Source organism: Artemia franciscana, chromosome 4 (genome assembly GCF_032884065.1).
Source record: "Artemia franciscana chromosome 4, ASM3288406v1, whole genome shotgun sequence".
NCBI classification, from domain to species: domain Eukaryota; kingdom Metazoa; phylum Arthropoda; class Branchiopoda; order Anostraca; family Artemiidae; genus Artemia; species Artemia franciscana.
In genome coordinates, this window is record NC_088866.1 from 10429406 (window position 1) to 10456308 (window position 26903).

Here is a 26903-nt window from a genome sequence, read left to right on the forward strand (position 1 = left end):
CGACAATTGGACAGCGAAGAATGTTGTATATTCGCAAGTTTTACGCACTTAATTTGTATTGCATCTATCTATCTATCTATTTATATAAAAACGAGTTGTGTGTATGCATGTTTGTTTGTTTGTAAAAAGAGCGTTTGCATATGACGTCATTATTAGTACATACGGCTTTGTATATGCACAGACAATGGGAAAGCCAAGAATGTTGTATATTCGCAATTTTTACGTAGTTTGAAACACATATATAAATCTATCTATATTCACAGGTGGGACACAGGGACACAAGTACAATGGCGCGTAACTAATATGGCACGTAACGACTTACGCGCGCGGGGGGCTTGGGGGGGGGGGGGGGGGGCGCGAAGCGCCCCACCAACTAGGTGTTTGGGTAGCGCGAAGCGCCACCCCAACAGCTAGTAAGTAATAAAAACTTATTTATTACCTTATTATACTTAATTCTTAATTTTTTTACCATTTTGTTTTTACTATTTTTTTTATACTAATTCATGTATCGGCTATATAGTGGCTGAATATTCATATAATAGCTGTATAGTGGCAAATAAGCGGAAGTTTGATCGCCTTCTTTTGGCCCAGGTGTACAATGCTAATAATTTTGCCTCATTATCTGTACCTTAGCCCATTTTGGAGCATTTTTATGGCTAAAGATAAAATGAAACTACGGAGGAGGTACTACAAATATGCGAGGTATTTGCTGCGTTTACTACCGTGGACAAGCAATAGGTAGGTTATGTGACAGTAAAGTGTTACCAACCCTGAAGAAGTGATTCTGTCGCAAATTGACCGATATAATTCATATGCCAAGACCCATCAATGGGCCAATATTTTAAAGTAGTAGTCGCATCTGTTTCTGATTGTTTTGTTGTTTTTTTTTTTTTTGTGTCAGATGAAACAGTGTCTTGTGATTTTTTTCTTTTCTTTTTTGTGCTCCATCTGTTTTTCATTGATGGGTATTAAATACATTCGTTCATTCATAAATAGATCTGGATAAAAAGTAGTAAAACGTCTTATCAGAAAAGGAAGTTAGCATACCAAAATTTGTGTTGGGCTAATAACTTGAACTGACTCTGACTCTTCAGTACGAACTTGTTTAGCGTTAAGTGGCTTGATTCTAACAATAACACGAACATTTCCGTCATTTTCTCCATCATCGTCTGTGAGAGAGTTAATAGATCCAGTTAGAGAGACAGTGCTACCATACCTATAAAAGAAGGTCATTTGAAACACCTTTTACGTGCGATAAATATTCTAAAAACTTTAATGGCCTGTGAAAAGGTTAAAGTTTACAGGTAACAATGCAGGGGACTGTCTATTCAAAATGGACAGGTATTTCTCTCGGGAATCACTTCAAAAATCTACGCAAATTCTGTTTTTTACCCTCGTTATCTGTTTTATCATCATTTTCCCGAAGTTTCAAACAAGTTTTCTTGACGGGAGAGAGTAGTGAGTGAAGCTCTGAATCGAATGGACGGAAGAGGGGTAAGTGCATTTTTGTATTAGCCTTAGGTCAGGTGGCTTGGTGGTGTAATGAATTACAAGCGGTAATACTATGAATTTTTATTTGGTTCTGAATTAAACTGATAATACAGTATTAGCTTGTTAACTTTATCGATCTACTGCCTTATAAGTAGTGATAGCATTATGAAGGCCAAAGTCACGGCTGGAGCTCTGAAGACTATACCCTAAACCTCATTTGCATTAGCCCTAAACCTCTTTTGCATTTACCCTAAACCTCATTACAGATATAGTACAGACGTGACATCTCATTAGCATATTATGGACGATACATAATTTGCATATTCAAACAGGGGCACAATTTAAATATAGCCATGGGGCCCCATCAACCAGCTTTACTAACCAGATCCAATATAAGGCTGTATTTTAAATGTACTTTATACTAGTAAGAACGTAGAATTCAGGGAACGATCAGTTTGAATATATCTGTTTCATCAAGTTTTTATTTGCCAACACATACTAGCAAAAAATGAATGGCTTGTTTACACTATTGGAAGCTGATAGTGGAGCGGGCAGCAGCAATGATACAAAGATAAGAGTACAAAACATATCAGCAGAAATTACAAGAGGATGCCGACTATGTCTTGAATGGGATGACATGTATTCAAGATTTATGATATCATTGAGCAGATTAAACTAGGAGGAGCAGCTATGTTTTGCAGCAAAACTTAATATAATGTATATACATAGACTTCAAGCTGTTTTAAATGCAACTCTGAAATATATGGAGAAAGATAACCTGAATCAATCAGTGAAAAATGAGTTTTATCTTATCGTAGTCCTGAAATAAAAACATTCCTAAATTGAATTTTTTTGAATATTTTTTGTTGGTTACCGTGCCTCTCTCTAGGGATATTCCCAGAGTATAAGAAATCTTTTGTTTTGTTAGTTAGTCTGTGGTCAGCTGTGCAGAGTGCAGAGTGCTAGAATTAAAATTGGACAGGTTTATTGAACATAAAATCATATGGAACTTGTGATTGTAAAGCTGTTTTAAATACAACTCTGAAATATATGGAGAAAGATAACCTGAATCAATGTGTGAAAAATGAGTTTTATCTTATCGTAGTCATGAAATAAAAACATTCCTAAATTGAAATTTCTTTTTAATATATTTTGTTGGTTACCGTGCCTCTCTCTAGGGATATTCCCAGAGTATAAGAAATCTTTTGTTTTGATAGTTAGTCTGTGGTCAGCTGTGCAGAGTGCAGAGTGCTAGAATTAAAATTGGACAGATTTATTGAAAAAATCATATGGAACTTTTGATTGTAAAAAAGTAAAATTCTCTCAAATAATTGTTGATGATACTATGAAAGATGAATCTCCTACTTTAAGTTATGGTGTGATGCTTATGGGTTGTGGCCCAAATGCATTTACTCAATTTATTGACATACTTATTGAAACAAAAGTAATGTTACTGTGGATTTGATTTTAAACACTACCTTCGAAATTCAATGATGATTTAAGACTATCAAAAGGATTTTTAAATCTATGTTTCCTCATGTGAACAACAAACAAGTCAACCTTCTTATAAAATCTTATCCAAACAGATTCCGTTAATTTGAATTGTGATGCCACTCGATTGCTCTTCCTGTTTCTTTTAGAAAATGACAATTTCTTTATTGATTGTAAGTAAGTTTCGTTTTGGTGGTGAGAGATTCAACACTAAAAAAATGTTCTATACATGTTCACTATGCACGCAAACATTGGAAAGCTGGTGACCCTGTGATAATTGTACAATTGTTGACGAGCATGATGAAAAGTATGGATTAAGCAATGCGCGTAAATTTCACAGAGTATATGCAGCAAAAATTGCAGACTACAATTCCTGTATTAAAGAGATTTGTGACTCTTACACTAGAGGTATTCTATGCTCCAGTTGTCATTACGATAAGTATTATTAATGGAAGAATACCTATCCCCGTATGACTGGAAAGAACCCTGAATGAGACTTCAGTTTATTTCCAAGAGACTGGTATTGTCGTGGTCTTGAGATGTTTTGGGAGAAAGAATCAGGTCTACGCTTCAACTGTTGGAAAAACAAGATAATTTGGTTTCTACCCCATCGCTGTGAAGATAATGGCTATTATGATTTTATGCCTACTGGTTTTTATTTGATTTTTACAAAAAATGATTCTCCATTTTAAAATACTCTATGTGAAATTGCTTCAAATAAACAAATTTAAACACATGAATCTTAAAATATGAATGAAAAAAGTATCACTGACTTCGTAAAGAGATACAATGAGAGTGAAGTTACATCGTACAATAGGAATCGTGACCATGAATTTGTATATTGAGATCAATATAGAGTGAATTTAGATGATCTGCTGTCATTAGTTGCTCTCGACAGCTACCTATACGTAGAAGGAAAAAATCTAATGAAGAGAAAAAAGCCATTGATATGTATATACTTTTTTATTAAAAAACAAATTTGCCAACGTATTTAGATTATTTTATTCCTTGGGTATTGAAATCAATATTCTACAGGTAGGAAAGGGTATTTTCCACTAGGAATTCATTCAGGCGAGGATCGTCTGCGAAGATGATGAAAAATTCATTGTAAATATAGCAAAAACATCGGAAAACGAAATCTAATAGTGATTGCAAGCCGCAGCTTTTAGTCGTTAAATCCTGCACTCTCTCCTGATTTTGAATAATAGATTTCTCACTGCTTTGATGTGTGGAGTGTAAAATGCCTATGGTAAGGCCAAGAGGATAAGAACATTCTATATTCTTCGCTGTTGGAAAGATGCATAGCCGATGACCCGTCCTTGTGTTCAATGAACTGCTATTAACAATGATAAGGGTATTGGTGACAGTTTGAATTTTTCAAGGAAATCTGAGAGTATAGAACCAGATTTGTAATTGGACTTGTGCAGATCCATATTAAATACCCAGGTTATTTGATTTGAGCTCTGGTGCGACGCCTAGTGGAACAATGCCTTCAAGACTTATTTCCCAGTAAGTTACAAATTGATTTAATGAGCTTAATGCAGTAGTCTCAGATAATGGATTGGCAAAGGCGCACTCAAAACGTACACTCCTTGTACGTACCATACTCATATCTTAGGTGCTAAACAAGTCCAATACAATGATAACATGAGTTTTCGCAAACATTGTATCGGTTATACCGTTTACAAATAGTTCCGAATCTCAATCAAGGGACGGCATTGTCAACTGATGATGTGTCCTATAGGGTTTACCAAAGGATACACTGTAGAGTGTGATACCATTTACTTTACACACAGGAGAGGAAAGTCCAAAAATTTCAAATTTGTGTGAGGAACTTGTCCACGATCCAATAGTAGTAGCACTTTTTAAAAATTCCAATGCCAGTTTTGAATGAACTTCACCATTGATAAACGAAGAGTTGATGAAGGTATGTGAGCCTGTGGTAATATGTTGCTGATTATTGATTCCATAGGTAATAAGTTGTTTGATATTATTTCCACTAGCTTTCAGTTTTTCCACTAGAAAAGCAACAGAACTCATAACCTGTTGCTTTTGCACGTGAAGTATTGCCAAGATGAGAGAGACTGTTAGGTTGGGTGCTGCAGCAAGTACCTTTGAAAAAGGGTATCATATAGAGCGAGCATTGATTTTATGTCCATCTTAACATTTGGCGGTAGTCATTGGGGTATATTAATTGTCTCCTGATTTATTTTCCCAAATAAATGTAGTTCACTAGTTGTCGCTTCTCTATGTGTATTTGTAGTGTCAATGTCAGTCTTATATTTATCCCCATTGGCTTAACCCATCGATTCCTTATATGACTTCGGTGTCATCGACATGAACTGTGTGCAGCTCGTATAATTTGAGTGATCGTTGCTAGTTCTCACCAATTTTCTTTTTATGTAGACACTGTTTTGTCGAAATAAATTCTAGTCCACAATATTGAATGGATATTCCGTTAGTAAGACTTGACATTTCATTGTTCCTTTTCCTGACTGTCATATGTAAATGTATAAATATGGAAGACAAATCCAAGAAGTAATCTTCATTACAATAAGTTTGAAAACCAGTGTTTTCAGAGAGTGGTTGCTGTGGGTAGAATTGTTCACAGTAACCGAGTTTATACTCACATCAAGGTTTTCTGCATTGAATAAATTTAAAGACGAAGTGACTAATGGATAAATAATAATAATGAATAAATAATAATAATTTCCTAATCAGTCCTCTTCCTACTATGATGGTCAAGAACAATGAAATTAGAATATTAAATTTTTCCTTTTATTTTATAATGAATACATAATAAATACGTTCTGAGACCATACTGGCTATACATGGCGTATGAATCCAAGAAAGGAAATAATAGAAGAAAAAAATCAAATAGGTGAAAAACCGAGGATTTTGTCAGCCAGTAACGAAATTTGAAGACGAAAATCAAGCAAATATTTCAACAAGGACCTCCACTAAATCATTCTTAGTGCTAAAAAAAATAAGAAAAAACAACAAGGAAACCTAACCTTCTGAAGCGAATTCTACAAGAGCAGAAAAGACACTGAATTAAAAAAAAAATAACCAGAGCTCAATGAAAGAGACTTTCAGAATTTTAAATATCTCACAAAGGTCTTTCCGACACGTTTTCAATTTAGCGAAAATTTGCTTACGGAAAAATTTTTCTAAACTCCAATTTCAACATTTTCAACAAACACGGATTTGCCCTCCTTGATTTTGTCCTGGCCCTCCTTTAGAAAATCAATCCTCCAAGGTTTTTACACCCAAGGAGTGTATCTCATGGTGATGTTGAAAACCCAGACCTACTAAGAGGAGAAATAATAAAGGGTATTCTTGATTATAAGCCGTCATGGTTGCTGTCAACTCAATCAAAGGAAGAAATCAAAATCCTCCGGAATTTGAAAAGAGATAAAAATACAGTAATTACAAGAGCGGACAAAGGAAACACAGTTGTGATTATGGATTCTACAGATAATCAAAGCAAAATACATACCCTTTTATTGGATAAAAATACTTCAAAAGAAATAAACCTGATCCCACAAATAATTACACTCAACAATTGAGAAATGAATTAGAAATTTTAAAAGACAATTGACTAATCATCCCTCAAATCTACAGAAAATTTTACTACAAAGGTTGTTCAGCCCCAAAGTTTTATGGTCTACCCAAAATCCATAAAAAGGATACTCTGTTACGTCCTATCGTAGCGTGTTATAGTTCTTCAGCTACAGGTGTAGGAAGGTTCTTAGCCACAATTTTCAATCCTCTTCTAACCACACATAATTCTTATATACAAAATTCCATAGATCTTGTTGACAAACTCAAAAACCAAAGCATAATAGAAACAACTATCTTATCTAGTTTTGATGCAGTTTCCATGTGCACATCAAGCGATGTCCATAAATGCGAAGAGGCCTTACAAAAAAATCAGAGGAAAATTCTGCTTGGTCATATTATAAAATCTTCGAAATTGAAACAATAACGACACTTGTACGTCTTTGCAACAAGTTCTCTTTGTATTTTAAGTTCCGAGGAAAAATGTCCTACAGATCAAGGGCCTTCCCATGGGTACTGTTTTGTCTTCTTTTTTGGCAAATTTTTACATGGGTTTCATAGAACAGTCTGCTTCGAATAGTTTTTTTTCTTAAAACACTCTCTCTGGTTTCTCTTCGTTGATGATATTCTTGCTGTTTGGGAGCATGATCAGGACTCCCTAAAATATTTTTGGGCACATTTGAACTCTATTGATTCGAATCTTCGATTCACAATAGAACTGGAAGGTTCAAGAAAGCTCCCTTTCTTGAATGTTTTAATTATGAGAAATATCCCTAGCCCTGAATTTTCTATATATAGAAAGCCAACCCATAATGATCGGTATCTACTTATCTCGTCAAACCACCCTCCTTCTATGAAAAGAGGGGTAGTAATTTCTTTAGTCGACAGGGTTCTAAAAATATGTTCACGTAATCATGTAAAATCTAAGTTAGATTACATTAAAGATATTCTATCCTGCAATGGTTACCCGATAAACCTCATTGAAAACATCATAGATAGACGAATAAAAAAGGTAGTACAGGAAAATAGAGAGCCTACCCCCCTTGATTCAGTTACACTGGCAGCTGAGAAGTAAACTTTTACCATACGTCTCGAAACTCAGCGACAAACTTGGAAACATTTTTCAACTCGGGAAACGATAAAACTGACCCTCTGCTATGCAGTGGTGTTTACAGAGTCAAGTGTTGACGTGGAAAATATTATATTGGTAAGACACATCAGCAACTAGGAGAATGATTGCATGAGCAGAAAATTACAATAGATAAGTTCAAGAGATTCGAAAATAAAAATGACAACTTTGATCCAGCTCTGGCCCAACTTATACACAAAAATCCTTACTATTTAGTTCTTTTTGAAGAGATACTTTTAATATGTATCGTAAATGGCCTACCACAATCTTTTAAAGAGGCAATTGAGATATAAAAATATATAAACAGAAATATGGCTATAAATAGAGACATGGTAGATATTCCTTTAAGCCCAATTTACAACACCTTAATATTATCAATCAATATTTATATCAATATTTTCACCCAGTCTAATTTGAGATAGCCTGTCCGCATATCTAATGAAAACCGAAATTACAGAAAGGCAAATCTGTTGCAAGGCAAAGGACACTTATTCAATCCAATTGGTAAATTATCTTTCATTGATCTCAGGTTGTTTTTTTTATTCAGTGTCTTTTTCCTCTTGCAGAGTTAACTTCAAAAAATTGGATTTTGCTGTTATTTTTTATTATTTTTTTCTCTTCTTTTCTTATGAGCACTGAAGACGACTTGGCGGAGATCATTGTCGAAATATATGCTTGATTTTCGTCTTCATATTTTACTACTGGCGGCCAAAATCCACGTTTTTTCACCAATTTGATTTTTTTCATTTATTATTTTCTTTCTTGGCTTCAAATACACAATATTTTTAGTCAATACAAAAAATTATCACAATTTAAAAAACACTTCAAAAAGGGTCCCAACATCCCCAGAAGGGTGCGGCAGCCACTGGGCATGGCCAGGTGAAGGCTGAGTTCTTCCACTTCCAGGCCACCCACGGGCACGGGGTCACATACCTTGTAAATATAACAACAACAATAAGTCTGCCTTGTGCACACACAGAACATAATGTTAAGAAAATCTCTTCCCACCTCCTGCTTACTAGTCTACTATGTAATTGAAAGGAGTTCCTCCAGACGGAGACATTGTCTATATTGTACACATTCATTTCGAAGTGAAACGTGGTAGTGTCCATGGGGAATTACCCTCAAACCACCTTCGCGTACATAGAATTTATCCAATATGGCTGACAAGGGGTTTTATTTTACTCTGAGTAGTTTTAAAATTTTTCAGAACAAATGGCCATGACTTTCACTCTTGGAACTAAACTACTTTCAACACCGTTTCTATAAACATTCATATCAGGATTATCTTTAACATGGTGTGTAGCCACCTCAATGCCGACCTTTTTGGTATCATCATTGTGAGTTTTTATACAGTAGACCTTCGGACCTGAAGGCACGCCATTGGATATCAAGCCGCCCTCACTTCAGATCTTAGGTATAATAGTTCATTTGGGGCCTGGCGCTTCACTAGCTACTGATAAATGGTTTCATCCCAGTTGGTAAAGTCCATTCTGTAGCTAATGTGTTCACCATTTTCTAAAGGATTTTCATTTTTAACTTTATACAGGAGTGAATCAGTTTCTCCATAATGCATTTGAACTTCTCCCTCCTTCGGCCATTGGAGCTTACATTGTAAAAAATTTCCAACATGAGGTTTTTGGAAGTTTCAAAATTTGTATTCAAAAGGACCATATCAAAATGATCTTAGGACCCTATGATGGTTAAGTGTGAATTTGTGAAGTGTGAATTTGCGAAGTGTGAATGTGTATAAGATGTGAAGTTGGGACCGGCCATGATTCGAGTAAATTCTTTTGTGTCGGTTATAACGTCGCAACGACTCCTAAACATTCACACACTTTACCAAAGGCTGAATATAAAATGACCTTAGACCTTAGACCTTAGTTCCTCCTGTGCCGCCAGAGGCACCCAGGGAATCCAAAAAGAGCCACCAGTCGTCCCTCATATGTGCTGCTGCCCAGACGTCTTCCCACTGGGGTTGGACTATCGCATTGATGTGTTTTAGGTCCCGCTGGTACGTACGACGAAGTGTATTCTTCGGCTTCCCTCTTCTTCGGGTTCCCTCTGGTTGCCGCTCCAGTACAGTTCTGGGGAGTCTATCTCCCGCCATACTGATAACATGCCCCAGGTAGCGCCATCTTCGTTGGCGTATGACATCTGTTACCAGGGGCTGGCGCGAGATAGACCGAACAGTCTGGTTGGTTATGTGGTCTCTCCAGTTAATGTTCAGTATTCTGTGAAGACAGTTGTTCTCGAAGGCAAGAATCCTCTTTTCTTGGTGTTGGTTTAGTTTCCAACATTCACAGCTATAAAGGAGGGCGGAGATGACGTTACTGTTGAACAGGCTCATTTTCAGTTTCAGGGAGTACTTTTTCGATCGCCACACTGGCTTTAGTCGATTAAAAGCTCAAATATAAAATGAGCTTAAAGATTTATTTTTCAACCTTCGTTTTTGCTTCTGAGCGCTTACTGAAAACATCGTCAAACGTTTCTGTTTATGCTTTTTGTATATATATATATATATATATATATATATATATATATATATATATATATATATATATATATATATATATATATATATATATATATATATATATATATATATATATATGTATATGTGTGTGTGTGTGTGTGTGTGTGTGTGTGTGTGTGTGTGTGTGTGTGTGTGTGTGTGTGTGTGTGTTTGATTGGATAAAAACAAGCGAGTGAATTCAACCATAGCAAATATAAACAGCAAGTATACATAGGGGCAGCGATGGGGGGCAAGGGGGCAGTTTCCACCCCCAGTAATGAGGAGAGAAAATTATTACATATCCCATGCTTTTTGACTATTTGGATATAGACCCCTCTTCCTCCCAATAAAAAATCTGAAGATTCACCCCTGAGTATCAATAAGTATGTGCGAGTATGTAATCATACACTGAAGTGGGGAGATTTCATATCCGTGCCTTACTCTTAATTGCAAAGTTGTAAATATTTTTTCCAATTTCTAGTATTTTGTACATTTGTTTTTATTTATGACCCCATCCTTTCAAAAAACTACAGTTCATTTACATGAAAGTAAACTATTGTTAAAACAAAATTTCACTCATTTCAGGTATTAAATAAAAAAAAGTTTTTTCTACTGAAATAAGGAGCAAAAATAAAACTTTGGATATGGACCCCTCTTCCCCCCAATAAAAATACTGAAGATTCACCCCTGAGTATAAATAAGTATGTACGAGTATATAATCATACACTGAAGTGGGGAGATTTCATATCCGTGCCTTACTCTTAATTGCAAAGTTGTAAATATTTTTTCCAATTTCTAGTATTTTGTACATTTGTTTTTATTTATGACCCCATCCTTTCAAAAAACTCCAGTTCATTTACATGAAAGAAAACTATTGTTAAAACAAAATTTCACTCATTTCTGGTGTTAAATAAAAAAAGTTTTTTCTACTGAAATAAGGAGCAAAAATAAAACTTAAAACAAACAGAAATTACTTCGAATATGAGGAAGGCTGCCCCCTCATCTATACCGCTCTCTTTACGCTAAAGCTTTTTGGTACTTTCAAAAAAAGTTCTATCCTAATTAAACGGCCCTTGTGTTTAACAAAAGAATTCTGTAATAGTTTGGACAAAATTTGAAACTTTAGCGTAAAGAACGATATTGAAGGGAACAGCCCCCTCATGCGCGGAACAATTTCTTCTTGTTTTAAGTTTTGATATTGCTCCTTACTTTCAGTGGAGAAAAAATTGTTTCTATTTAATTTCTGATCATTTTTTCAAATAACCCAGGATATCCTAATTTCCATGAAAAATCATCCTGGAAATATTCTTCCGTAGAAAACTCCTCCCACGTAAAATCCTTCCCTCAGGAGAAAATACCCAAGGACAATTCCATCCACGCTGCCAATTCCGCCTAGCAAATCTCTTAACGACGATTCCGCCTGAAAAATGCTCCATAGCCAACTTTCATTTGAAAAAAAGGACTTTTTTTTTTTTCAATTTCTGATCTTTTGAAGGTCATGGTGTAATTCTCTCTATGTTGAAAATTTCCCCAGAAATCACCCCCCCCTCCCATCTCCCTATGAATAAATTTTCTTCTGCATAAAATTTAACCATAGAGGATTTTTCGTAGTGATATTTCTTCTACTGATAATTTCTCCCCTCGGAAATCTCCTCGCAAAAATCCCCCGGACAAATCCAACTTCGCTGAAAATTTCCACCTGACTATATTTCAAAGCACATCCACATGTAAAAAGGCAACGAGAAAGTAAGATAAATAAAATGAATTTTGTATATGGATTCTGGCAAATTCCCAAAGCGTAAAATTTCTCCTGGAAAGTTCACCCTTGGAAACTGCCATCCCAATGGGAAATTCTTCCCATAGAAAATCGATCCCAGAAAATCCCCCTAAAAAATATGTGTATACTTTCCAATAACAAATACTATATATGCAAACAATTGGCAAATTTCATAATTTGAAGCCCTTCCTCCAGGGCTTGGAGGGTCATGTCATCCCCAAAGACATACTTACAGGATCTTTTAACTATACAGAACGAAATGGCTATCTCAACATTTTGATTTGACGACTTTGAGGAGAAAGGGGAGCTGAGGGTGGGCTAGTTGCCGTCTAATTTTTATGGTAATTTAAAAAGGAACTAGAACTTATAATTTCCTTTCAAATGAGCTCTTCCAACATTACATGACCATTGGTATGGTACGATCACCCTTGCTAAGGACAAGGGATAAAACAAAACAAAATAACAAATAAACGCTTCTGTGATCTTTCTTCTGGCAAAATAAAATATAAAATTCTGCATTTCTAATGATGGGAGCATAGAAACTCTACAGTAGGGCTCTCTGATACACTGAGTCTGATATCGCAATTTTGAATAAGATTCCTTGAGTTTTGGGGTATGTTTCCCCTTCTTTTTCCAGAATCAGTTAAGTTTTTATCAAGCAGGTAGCTATTGACAGATAACATTAAACTTAATAAGTGTTAAGCATTTAAAATCATAAAAAGCAAATTCCTTTGATGTATCTATCGCTATTAAAATTCTGTCTTCTTATAGTTTTGGTTACTATTGGGTCGAGTCGCTCCTTACAATTCGTTACCACAAGTTGTTTCATTGGAAGAAGATTTATGCTTAGCTTTACCATTTCTAATTTATCATGAAAGAATTTGTGATAGTGACAGAATATACAATATTTTGGATGCTTAATTCCTTCCCAGAAACGGAATTATGTAGATAATTAGTTGGGATTTTCAACATATGTAATGTTTCTCAAGGAATCCATTTTTATTGCTTCCCAGCAATCAAGAAAATATTCATCTCTGAACATTCTTTTTGCTTATAAGTTAATTTATTTTACGTTTTGAATTAGTCCTATATACCGGTTGCGTTTTATTAAACTCTATCCTTTTTGTAACTACTGGTTAGCATGGAAACTGGCCAAATTTACCAGATTTCCTATACACATTATTAAATCTAGCCTTGTTCAATAAAGAAAGAAAGACACTGATTTTGTATATTAATCTATGGCCTGACAGTAAATCTTTTGATCTTGTGGATTAACCTAAATTTAAAAGGTTTAAAATAACCTTTGATCCACTTAAGTCTGAGAACAAATAATTACCGTGAGCTATCACTAGGACTTGGAATTTCGTCAGATGAAACCTTCCCTATATTACTTTTCTTAGAACTTAAGTGACCTTTCATGTCTGGAAAACAAATACTAACGTGTTTCCATGAAAAAACATTTCTATAGAAGATATTGTTTTGTTGTTTTGGTTTTATGGTATGCGCGCTGTTGCGTTGCTAAGGCAAGTTTAAACAAAAGAATTATAAATGATATTATTTCATTCAGATAAGAATTAATATGAAAAGTTGTTACGACACTGTGAAAAGTTGTATTAAGTCAATTTATTCCAAGGGAAAATTATTATTCTTATAATTTTCACACAATCACCCTAGAATCTATTAATTCTTTTTTTGGTCAATTGGGGAGTTGGCAGTAAATAATTGAATTGCTGGTATAATACGAATATGGTTTTCTTAATCTTAAAGAAATAAAGAAAACAACGTTGCAAATTCAGGTTCGCCAATGATTACGAAAAACCCTCTAATCATCAAATCAAACATATATTTATCATTATATTTTCAAAGCCAAATGGCAAAAACTTAGTTTTCGATCTTTATCCCGAAAAATCTCGTTTTTACCGCTTGCTTAAAATCGAATTTGTTAAATTCCGTTTGTTAAAGCAAAATTTATAAGAAATTCCCGTACGTAGCTGAACCATATAGTTTCATCTATTTTCATGAACTTGAAGTTTCAAGTTCATGAAGTTTCATGAACTTCTTTCAGGAATCCTCTGAGCAATTGGTTCTCAAACATTCCTCGTTGGTATTTCACCCAAAACCATTGTTTCAAAAAAGCTGATTTTTAGCTAGATATCAGAAATTCCTGGAAATTTACCTGATTCTAGTTCAGGAAACATACAATTCGAGGACGTTGCTGGTAAGCCCTAGGTTTTAATGGAAAGCTTCAAACGTGCCCTAACATGCTACCTTCTGGGCCAAAAATTCTTATCAGGGACAAAACGAGCAATACATTGTACATAAGGATTTTCAACTGAGATTTTCAGTAGTCGCTTTTGACAAAAATATTTGTTTTGGCCCAGAAGATATACAAAAATTATGTCTTTGATGATAACAACACCCCATAGCCCCCAGGGTAAGGTTATAAGTTATGCCCTGGGGGCATATAAGATATATATAGAAAGGGTGATCGTGTAAACTTCGGAGGGGGCTCATTTGATTTTTACCTAGAAGTTCTAGTGCCCTTTTTAACATCCAGAGTGATCGGAGGGTGGACAACCCCAATCACCTTTTATTTTCCCGAAATGTATGTGACTGAAATTTTGAGATGACCATTTGTTGTCGTAGAAACTTCGAAAACAGCTCATTCAATCGGAAATTGAAAAGGCCAGTGCCTTTTTCAATAGCCGAAAGTAATTGGAGGGCAATTAAGCCCCCTCCCACGCTTACTATTTTCCCAAACGCATGCAATAAAGATTTTTAGATAGCCATTTTCTGTTTGAGGAAACTTCGAAAACAGATCATTCAGTTGGAAATTGGAATGAAACATGTCCCTTTTAATAGTCAGAAGTGATTAGAGGTCAACTCACCCCTCTCCCCCACCCACCATTTCCCCAAGCACATCCAATGAAAATTTCGAGATAGCCATTTTGTTCAACGTAATTAAAAGGACCGGAAATTATGTCTTTGAGGATCACGAACACCCCCCCAGCCCTGAGGGCAAGTTAATGTATGCCCTGGGGGCATATAAGGTATTTATATAAGGTATATCTCTGACAAACCCCCATTGCTTTTCAAGACCAGAACAAAATTTGCGGTTTACTGAAAAAATAATGGCTGTGTATTATCCGTTCAGTAAAATATACTGATGTATTTTCTTTAAAGTCTTAATAATTTTTTATTTAATAAAATTTAAAAAGTCAAAAACATTTTAAACGTATTTTGTTCATTTAAATCATACAATAAATAACCGAGTCAACCTCAAAATGAGAAAAAATTAACACGAATAGGGCTGACAACCCCCCTACCTTCTCAAGACCAGAATATAATATGCACTTTACTGAAAACAAAATACATTTTAAAGGTTTCACTTTGTTTTTACTTGTTTAAAATGTTTTTACCAGATATATGAAGAGAGAAGTCCTCCCCCTTGCACTCTAATTACGGCACGAGTGTCTGGTGCACCTTTTAAGAGTAACAAGAGATCGGAGGGGAAGCAGCCGTTCTCTCAAGCCCATTCATTTTCCAAACACATCCAATCAAAATTCTGAGCCAGCCATTTTGTTCAGCATAGTAGAATGGTCCAGCAATTAAGTTTTTAGGGATACTAGGCATGTCAACTCCCCACGATTATGCAGTAGGCCATTATGCTTTAAAAATAAACGTTGATTTAAAGTAAATCTAAAGGAATTGTGTTTATGGTTGCCAATATGACACCTCAGCAATATGTCAAGAACGATAGGGGGGGGGGTATTAAGTTGAAACTTTTTAGATACTACTATTACTACTTCTGCTCTTTCAATTCAAATAAATAAAAAGAATATAAGTGTATCCAGAATGTCAAAGAGCATAGATAGAATCTTTTAGGAATGATATTAAGTTTAATTTTCCAGGTCATTTCAGAAGCTGTAAAACTAAATTAAAAAATATTGTTTGTGTCAGGATTGAAAATTTTTGAAATGCTTCTCCAGCATACAGTTAGCAACCCATACTATGGATTCTTATTTAAGAAAACTGAAAAGGTATATAATATTATTAATATTACATATAATACAATTTTTTTCACGAAGAATGCTACGTCATAAAAAACGAAAAGAAATTAAATTAGAGAAAGAGATTTATTAAGCCAAGAATGAGCAGAAATAAAGTCAAATAATCTTTCAAATGTAAAATTATTACAAATCACGATAAATAAATAAATGAAACTCAAAACGAACAGAAATTAAAATAAATAGCCATGTCAAACTCAAAACGAGCAAAAATTAACATGAGTAGGTCTGATAACCCCTCTACCTTCTCAAGACCAGAACACAATTTGCGCTTTACTGAAAACAAAATACGTTTGACATGTTTTCACCTTTCTCACTTTCATAAAAGAAAAATTATTAAAACTTTAAGGAAAAAATGTCAGTATATGTCAATTAAACTGACAATTTACGGTGATTTGTTTGTTTGTTTTTTCAGTAAAGCCCAAATTGTGTTCTGATCTCAAGAAGGCATAGGGCTTATCAGCCATACTCATACTAATTTTGCTCGTTTTGAGTTTGACTCGGCTATTTATTTAATTTTTAGGCCTAAAGTATTTGCAGAATTTTATCAGTTTGAGAGTGGACTTTGAACAGGTTTCTGTTGGTTGTTGCTTCTCCATCAACTTCCTATATGTTGTATACTCAATTTTCCATTTCCAAGAAGAATGGTTGTATTGAACAGCTTTTAACTTCCTTCTATAAAATTTGATGTTGAAACTACCACGTTTTCACTTGTTAATTATACCTTCATCCGCTTCGTCGTAAGTGGTTGAAAATGCCAGAAAGACGCCTGGGGGACGGCCTAGGGAGAGATAACAAAGATCACACTGGCTAGCTGCTGCACTTGAATCTTTTGTATATAAACAATTTATTTTCTACTTTGTATTTCGCTTAATACTTTTTCCTTTATCATTTCATAAAAGAAATTTATGAAATCTCTTTTATAAATCTACATGAAAGGATTCATATTTGTTAAAGAAGCTATAATAGTCGGTATAATATACAAACTAACGGATGACGAAAAAGAAATTGATATGGTCAAAATTCTCCCTGATGGGAAAAGAGATTGTCAGTGACAAAGAAGAAGGAGATGAGGACAACAAAGACTCTGAAAAATCATCCAAGGGATGTTTCAGGTATGATAGAGCATGATATCACCCATACTTTCATAACAGACAATGAAGCAGGAAATAGCCCATCCGGAGTTCTTTCCACTTTTACTTTGGTTCCACTAACCCATCATAGGAAAACAGTCCCCACAGTACAACAAAATCACAAGGACGGCCTTAAAAAGTCGCATCTAAAAAAAACTGAAACTTTGAAAAATACCGAGAGATGTGCCAAAACGGAAAAAAATAAAATAGTTTGGGAATCTTCCATTGGAACCACTACGAAGACTGTTAGACAGAATCTTTCACATGAAAAGCATACCCGAATTCTTGGTTTTCTTGTCAGTTATAGGACAAAACTATGTGAGACATGATCGTATGTGAATAAAACACGATTTGCCTCTGAGAATGGTGATATTAAGTTCACATTGAGCTTTGACGTACTTGACAATTTGTGGGGAATTGTACTATAATCAGGATATTATCACCTTCCCAGTGAAAAAATATAATGGTCCTGATCAGAAGACCTAGTAACTACGCTATGAAAAATGTGAAAATATGGCTTTAGTGAGGCCACTTGTAGATTCCATGAACATTCAACTTCAGCAATATGGGACGTTCCGTCGGAAGACTTTCCATTGACGTAGAAATGATACCTTTCTTTGGTCACCACATCTGCAAAATTTTTATTCAAGAAAAGCTCATCTGATACAAAGCGTAGGTACTAGATTTTTCTAATGAAAATACCTTCAAAATTGATGTCTAATGATGGACGAGTGAGTAACAGCCAGCAATAACTCTAGGACCACAGGTGGTCACACGACTAGTGTCTGTTGCTGAAACGTAGCCCACCACGAAGTCTTTTTTTGATAATTTATTTACAAGTCACAATCTTCACACACAGCTTCACGCGCAAAAATTTCACGCGGGACTCACTCTATGTAAAAATCACTTGAAGGGATGTTGTCTTGAAGAATATACAAGCTATTGAAAAGGAGGAGGTTCAATTACGACTATAGGTTGGATGGAGTAGTTTTGGCTGTAAAATTGAAAGATAGTAGGCTACAGCTGCTTCTTCAGCAACAAACTACGGCTCTGTAGGACTGGTTCACTAGGGGAAAACGCAGCTTTGTTCACCAGGACAAAATTTACGGTCCTGGTAATGGTGGGCGCTCAGGATCAATGTAGCTCTACACTAAGAAATTAACCACTCATGTGCTTGTGACATCAGATAAGTAGGATCGATACCAAGTATGCAGAAATAAAATGCACGACTCGACTGCAGAGAGTGTTAAACTTCACTTGTAAATATGTTACAAGCAATTCCATGGCTAACATAAATTTATCTTCATTGTATCCATATATATTGGTATCCATATATATCCTTCAGTTCCTAAAGACAACATTAATGGCAAACGTTTCCATTTGGGAATATAGCACCATAGTTATACCGTTGGTGAAAAAATATTTCACTGCACTAACGAAACTATCATAAGATTTTACCCGTAACTAGTCTATAGCACTAATTTATTAGTACCATCTGCTATATTAATCGCTGTGGTCTCGTCACTGATAGAGAGTCACCATAAATCTCTAATAGGTCTTAGTTCACAGACTGCCGTTTTAGAATCACCACAACGACTGTCTATTTGATCTTTCCGCTCCCTAAGGCCATTCATTTGCTTGGTTGGGTTTCAAACTACAAAGCAAAAAGGCTTCAGGGTCTGCGCTGATACGGGTAGAGGGTATGGTAAGGGGCTGCATTTTGATTAAACAAAATTGTAAAGTTTAACGCACAGTTCGTTGATTTTACGGGACGAGTACTCACTCCTCCTACGATAACGAGCATTTCGTCCTGTTCATAAATCACAAATCGTGGTAGCACTTTATTTGTCAATACATTTTTGAAGGATTTTCAGAATATCTAGGCAGTTATCTGACACCTAATATGAAGGACGAATAGAAGTATTTGCAAACACCCAAAGAGTTGTCTTCGATTCAAGATTCTTTTCATTTTTGACGCAACTCCAGCACAGTTCCAAAGCAACTTTAAAAACATCGGCATAAACATTCCCAACATTGCTTATATGCTGCTTATATATACATACTGCTATATTTACAGCTTATTATACTCATACTGCTTATATGTAGGATGAATAGAAAAAAAGAGTTTTTTTCGATTCAAGATTCTTTTCATTTTCGACGGAACTCCAGCACATTTCCAACGCAACTTTAAATACATCGGCATAACATTCCCGACAAAAAAAGCTCAGCACTGTCCATCAAAATAGTTGATCCGTATATGTTCCGGACAACCATGTCAGCAGCACACGGGAACAATGCAATACTGATATGACGTGACATCCCCCTGGGGTGCTCCCTAAAAAGGTAGGGAAGCGTCAGTCCCCATTCAATTGATCCCCATCGTTTAAGGGAGACTCTCCGGGCAGGCATATCAGCACCTGCAACGGGCATCTACTCTCTTTTGCTTGCCTAATTAAAAAAATGTATTAGTTTAGAAAATATTTGCATTTAATAATCAACACGATTGGTACTCTAATAACAAAACTATCAAATAGCCAGCTACCAAAAAAAATCCGATTGTGAATAAAGTACTCGGGATAGATTATGTCCTTACTGAACGAAAGCTGTTATGCATGGATTTAATGAGTAACTACCCAATTGAACCCAGAAGTTTACCTATTAAACTCTGAATAAATACTTATTCAGTACTTTGCACATTTATATTAACTTTCGACTCACAAAGACATTCTCGGAAATCTCAATCCAGAGCTAAGTATCACTGCAGTCCAGGACAATTCTGACAGAAACTTTGACAACTATAAACTTTCTTAATTCTAATCCTTTAGATGTCCAGTGTTTCAGAGTCATCTATGGAACCTACTGGTGTTACTACCCGGTAACTCTAAGCGGGACGGTTAAATAAGCAATATTACTGGCAAATCAGTTCTCGTTTTAAGGCATTTTATTGTTTTAGTTGGCCTAATCCTCAAACTCTCAAATTAAATGCTTTTTTATAAGACCTACTTTAGAACGTGCGCGCCCTAAATGGCCTTACTAAACAAATACAAAACCAAGTCAGGTCTATACAACAAAAATGGCCGTTGGGATCGTTAATAATAATGGAAGAGTCCCATACCACAATCTTTTTAAATCGATTAAGGGCCAACATCCACAAATTTCAAGACACGACATATGTTTGAACTTTTCGAAAGTTACAATCTAAGACATTCATGATTCGTCTACGATAGCCTCATTAGATTGCTCAAGCCACACATGATATTTTATGAGATCACAACTCTGATTTTATTATTTCCAACATTATGATCACAGTTTCTATCACTATTGAGTTTCTTAATTTTTAAATCCATGGTGAAATATTCCTAGTTTTCGCATGAAGCAAAATATTCTGTAAAATAAGAAGCTTTTAAAGTGCTTAGCCAATTCGAACATTTTTCTCTTGAAGAAAATGCCGTATTAACAGCTTATGCTTTTAACCTTCATTTGTTGTTTTGAAGCATAATAAAAAAGGAAACGTCTCCTTAGAAACAAATATATGCACTATAATCGAAAATTGAATTTTCTAGTTTGAAAATGAAAAATTAGAACGTGAGAAAAAGATAATAACTAAGAATATCAAATCAAAGATCTTTTCCTCAGCATTAACTTCGAAAATTTTTCTGAAAACTGGTTGCTGGATACAATTAGAGAGCCATGGTAAAACCTAAATCACGATGCTAATCAAGATTACAGGACAGAAAAAAAATGTTTCTTGGATTTATTACATTCTTGACTTTCTGGTTAATTTAATCAAACAGTTCGTGGTAACAAACTGTCAGTAAGGAGTGACCCGGCTCAATAGTAACTGATACTCTAAGAAACAGGATTCTGATACTAATAGTTATATCAAAAGAATCGGCTTATAAGTTTCATTAAGTTTAGTCTCATCCATTAAAGGCTAAGAGCCTGAAAAAATTTGCATGATTTTGAAAATAGGGGAAACAACCCCCTAAAAGCTATAGTATCTTAACGAAAATCACACCATCAGATTCAGCTTATCAGAAAAACATACAGTAGTGGTTTGAAGCTGCTATCTGCAAAAAGTGGAATTTTGTTTTTTTTTGCCATAAGAAGGATCACGGATGCGTGTTTATTTGTTTATTTTTTTTTCTTTTCTCCAGGGGTGATCGTATCGACCCAGTGGTCCTAGAATATCGTAAGAGGGCGCATTCGAGCGTAAAAAAACTCTAAGGCCCTTTTAAGCGACCACAAAAATTGGAGGGTAACCAGACCCTTTCCCTTGTCTTTTCCTCTAAAATCATTCAATCAAAATTTTGAAATAGCTAATTTTTCATCATAGTCCCAGTAGCTATACTTTTGGATATAACATGCCCCCCTTGCAGCCCAAGGGGAAAGGTCTTCTAATAATAAAAGTTGCCCATTGTTTACGCTTAGTATTTGTTATTGGTAAGCATAGATACATTTTAGAGTGAGGAGAACAAATTATCTGCTGGAGGTTTTGCAAGGGGGGCTTTTCCACGGGGAAGAAAGTTTCCAGGGGGTGAACTTACCAGGGGAAATTAGACATCTGGGAAATTTGCAAGAATTCCCATGCAAAATTCTTTTTACATGTCTTGCTTTCTCTTTTCCGTCTCATTTTTACGCGTGGAGCTTTTAAGGGTAATTGTCTTCGGTAAATGTTTACCGGGAGTGCATTGTCTAGAGGATATTTTCGTGGAAGGGTATGTCTCCTGTAGGTGGTGCCTGATTTTCTGGTTATTGAAAAACAATAAGAACTTAAATAATAAAACAAGTTTTTTTAACTGAAAGCAAGCAGCAACATTAAAACTTAAAACGAGCAGAAATTATTATGTACACAAAGGTGTTTGCCCCTTTCTCAATACCTCGCTCTTTACTCTAAAGTTTGAACTTTGCCCCGATTCCTTAAGAACGAATTCTGAAACACAAGGGTCGTTTAATTAGAACAGTAAGCACCTTTTTTAGAAGTATTAAAAAGCTGTAGCGTCAAGAGTGTGGTGTTGAGGAGGAGGCGACCCCCTTTATATACGCGAGTTAATGCCAAAAGGCTTGCGGCTAAAAGAGAAAGTAAGAAAAGAAAGCATGCCGAGGAATCACAAGAACAACGTGAAAACAGGCTTGCGTCTCAATGAGAAATTACCAAAATAAATGGTGCCGAGGAATCACAAGAACAACGTGAAAAGAGGCCTGTGCCTCAAAGAGATAATGCCAAAAGAAAGCCTGCCGAGGAATCACAAGAACAACGTGACAACAGGCTTGAGGCTTAAAGAGATAATGCCAAAAGAAAACGTGCCGAGGAATCACAAGAAAAACGTCAAAATTATCGCCTGGTATTCAGGTACAGCTCAGTCGATGATTATAGCTTGAGTAGATGTGTTCAAATCGGGACTATGTCTAAAATTTGTCCCTATTGCAAGGCCTTGAAATTTAATGGTGAAACAACGGGAATGTGTTGCGCGTCAGGAAAAGTTAAACTTCCTCAACTGGCTGCACCACCAGAGCCAATGAAGACTTTATGACGTTACAGACCGGGACACAAGGAACATAAATGACCACCGGGACACAGGGACACAACTACAACGAGGACGCCAGAAGGGCACAGGGGGGATATATAAATGACGACGGGGACACAGGCAATATTCGATTAGCAATCACCATCAACAAAGCTCAAAGGCAATCATTAGAAAAATGCGGTATAGATCTGATGTTTTCCCCTGGACAATTATATGTTGCATGTTCAAGAGTCGGTAAACCTGACAATCTGTTTATATGCACAGACAATGGGACAGCGAAGAATGTTGTATATTCACAAGTTTTACGTAATTAAAAACATATATATATATATATATATATATATATATATATATATATATATATATATATATATATATATATATATATATATATATATATATATATATATATATATATATATATATATATATATATATATAATATATATATATATATATATATATATATATATATATATATATATATTATATATATATATATATATATATATATATATATATATATATATATATATATATATATATATATATATATATATATGTATATATATATATATATTCACATGTGGGACACAGTGACACAACTACAATGGCACGTAACTAATATGGCGCACGTAACGACTTACGTGTGGGGGGGGGGGGCTAAGTCCCCCCACCAACTAGGTGCTGGTGTTGCGCGAAGTGCTACACCAACAGCTAGTTCATAATATTAAAGACGAGGGAGTCTGGAAAAAATGTATTTTTTCTGGAAATCTATCGGGACAGTTTTTCTATTTTTCATCTTTTCAATAAAAGTCTTAAAGGCCTTTTTCAAGTTAAATGACAAAAAAAGGTCTTTTTAATATAAGGGGGGAGAGAGGCAAAAAAGAATTCAGGGGGCCAAATATGTTTTCAGCCAAAATTAGTTTTGTGAAGTACAATGTGTGACGTAAACTAAAAGTAGAGATCCCTCTCAAGTGTGTCTCCTCCAATTTCCCTTTGTCAGTGGATGGTTGGAGCGTTAATCTGCACAATTTTTAAAAAGCTATAACGGAGCAAAACAATCCTATTAGAAGCAAAGTACCAACTGGTCCTCAGTATGTAGAAAATAGTGATTCTTGGTTGGGGAGACGGGGAGTAGATGGTATTCATTGAGATAAGATAATATTGGTTATTCTGTGAATAGCTTGAAGGGATTTTACTAATTCTGTAGGATTTAAGTAATTTATACACTTACAGTTATACATTCCAAAATGAAATTAAATGGAATTCAGTTAAAGAGAGCAAAGTAAATATGTGTCAACCTAAGAAAGGAATTTTCGCATTTAAATTAAAAAAGTTGTCTATTGAATTTTCAGCATAGACACCAGATTCAAAACTACAACTTTTTTATATCACCATAGTTATTTGTCGCTACAAGCTTCAAGTTCCAAAAGGCTTCAAACTAATATAATCACTTAATTTTGCCTTTTTTAGGAGAAAATTTTCATTTTTAATAGTGATAATAAGGGAAGAATAATACTAGGAATAATGAATGAGAAGACAAAAAAAAAAGAAAAAAATGTGTCAGGAACAAAGTTTTTAATTCAGATCAATGGGTAATGAAAAGAAGCTTGAAAATCACCACTTAGCTCACATTATTCGCTAATCATTACTTATAAAAATATTAGTTCTTCATAACACTATTTTTTCAGTAGCTTTTTGCCTGACAATTAATTTATAAGTAAAATAGTATGCAATTTAGTGCGATAATTGAATTTATCCTTACCTCTGTAAATTAGATGCGACTTTTCAAGCTAATTAATCCGAGCTGATAAATCATATCCTAAAAAGCATTTTCTAAGCTAATAGCCTATTAACAACAATATAATAAAAATGTCACTAACTGAGATTGGCATTGGTTCCTAAACTTTCGGTAGCCACCTTAGATTTCAGCCCTATGCAAGGAAATTATAAACTTGTCATTATATCAGTCAATTTGATCAACTATTAAAACTCTTATAATTGAAGATTAATAAGAAATAAAATTCATACATGACAAGTAAGAGTTTAGAGATCTAATGAAAACTTTATTTTAGAATCAACAGCGCATTCTCTCACGATATCTCCTGAGGTAAAACTACCTCAGATTTGAAACATAGATTCTAGTATTTCATTGAAGTATTGACCTTGAAGGGTTTGAAAAATAAAATTTGAGACTTTCAAATAAGAAAGAAGAGAAGTAACCAAAATATCTAGTTTAAAGTGAAAAATAGTGCGTTTGAAGTTAAGCGTATAAAGACAGCATATTGCTGAACAATATCAGGATAAAACTTTGTAAGCCGTAAGAGAATTATATTATATTTTTTAAAAACCCAAATGACGGTAGAAGAGTGGGTAGGATTAAATTCTGGAGATAATCTAATCCATTTTTGGGTGCTAGATCCAGCTAATGCAAATATAACGTTTTATAAATGTGGGCTAACACCTCAGAAGTTTTTGGTCTGGCAAAGACAAATATGCGTCCAATAAAACTTAAATTAATTTGTTGCTTAGGAGCAACATTAAAACTTGAAAAGAACAGAAATTATTAAGTGTATGACTGGGTTCACCTCCTTGTCAATACCTTGCTCTTTACGCTAAAGTATTTTTTAATACTTTCAAAAGAGCTATTTATCCCAATTAACCAGCCTTTATGATTCAGGGATCATTCTTAAAGAATTGGAACAAAATTTGAGCTTTGGTGTAAAGAGCAAAGTATTGACGAGGGGGAGGACCCCCTCACATACGTAATAATTTCTGCTCCTTTTAAGTTTTAATGTTGCTCCTTATTCTGATTTGAAAAAGCTTGCTTTTTATTTAATTTGAGTTACATAACATGGTTTTATTTATATTTGTGCAAACATATGCCATCTAAATGTAAATTATAAATCAAGAATTTTCGTTTGAGAGGGAAAAATTTATACAAAAGTTGTAAAGGTGTAATCCCGGGACTAGCTTTGGGATATTTTTCTGACGCCTTCTCTTCCTATAGTTTTATTCATTCATGGCTGGAAACTAGGGTACTACAACTAGGTTTTCAAGTTTTTGGATTAATCAACATACACAAGGTAAGTAGACAAGAATCAATCCCTACCAAAAGTTTTTGAAAAGCTATACGCATAAATTTTTTTCTGTATCGAATTATTAATGTTGGGCAAATCACTAAAGCGGTGGTAGAATGTTTTTATAGGAGATGTGTGCTTTTCAAGTTCTTAGCTACATGAGGTTTTATAAAATGTAGTTATACTGATCCCAAAGTTCATGAATCCATTGAATTTTCGCATTATCGGAAAACTGACCGATCATTTTCTAGTTGCGATTTAGCGTCCTAGTATTAGGCTAAGAAAATTTCCTCTTCGTAAGAATCTATGAAACATCCATCATCTAAAATAAGCTTCTGCTTATTTTCCCTTGTAACGAAAAAAGGAAAATCCATGCTTATCGGGTTATAAATCTTGCTATTCGTTTAAAAGAATCAACCTAACTCCCTGAATCTCTGATGCCCTTTAAGGCCTTTGACTACAAGACTAGAAGCTGTCTCGAATGTTTAAAACTCTAAGAAAAACACAATCTACCGAAACAAATACATTTACACTTTGGGCAATTGCACGTCAAAAGTTTTAGGTTGAAAATGATAGACGTTTCCTGGATTCTCTAACCCCAACTCGACCAGCCCATTTTTATTTTTATTTTTATTACAAGAGCTCTAGCCTCTATTCAATAAGATTTTGACTTTTGCGCTTCTGGTTGTAATTAATAAGTTTTATCGTTAATATATTTCTATAAATGATAAAGCGAGAAATAATTTCTATAATAAAGTGCGTACAAGCATACTAGCTCATGGTTCCTTCTACAAAAGTTAGTTCTCTCTTTATACAAAGTATGTGGGTAGCGACCAAAACAATTTCTGGCTAGGAGAGAGATCAACAAATAAAGAAATATCAAGTTATTTTGCTGGTATGATAAATCAATGCAACAGGAGTAAGAATAAACATTAATTTCTATAGAGAATGTGTTTTGATCCCGGACTGCCGATCTGTACATAGCTGTACTCAGTTATGTATTTTTTTCCCTTTGTTAATGAATTAAGTGCATTTTTGACAAGAATCTGAAACAGAAGACAGGCGGATGGAGGTAGTCTTGCTTTTCTTCTGCTTGCCAACTGTTACCAGATTGTGAACTCTTACCTA

The 26903-nt window shown here is 34.9% G+C and overlaps 1 protein-coding gene across 1 annotated transcript in view; it reads right to left on the bottom strand.

Moving 5' to 3' along the window:
• The window catches only part of LOC136025975 (kinesin-like protein KIF12), a 114410-nt gene extending 101027 nt beyond the window's left edge, over positions 1–13383 (bottom strand). Inside the window, exons 1-2 of the mRNA XM_065702100.1 lie at positions 13301–13383; positions 1048–1216 (exon numbers count right to left, since the gene is read on the bottom strand). Of these exons, the coding sequence (XP_065558172.1) occupies positions 1048–1216; positions 13301–13383 (252 nt within the window). The remainder of the gene's footprint in view (positions 1–1047; positions 1217–13300) is intronic.
• Between the last annotated feature and the right edge of the window lie 13520 nt (positions 13384–26903).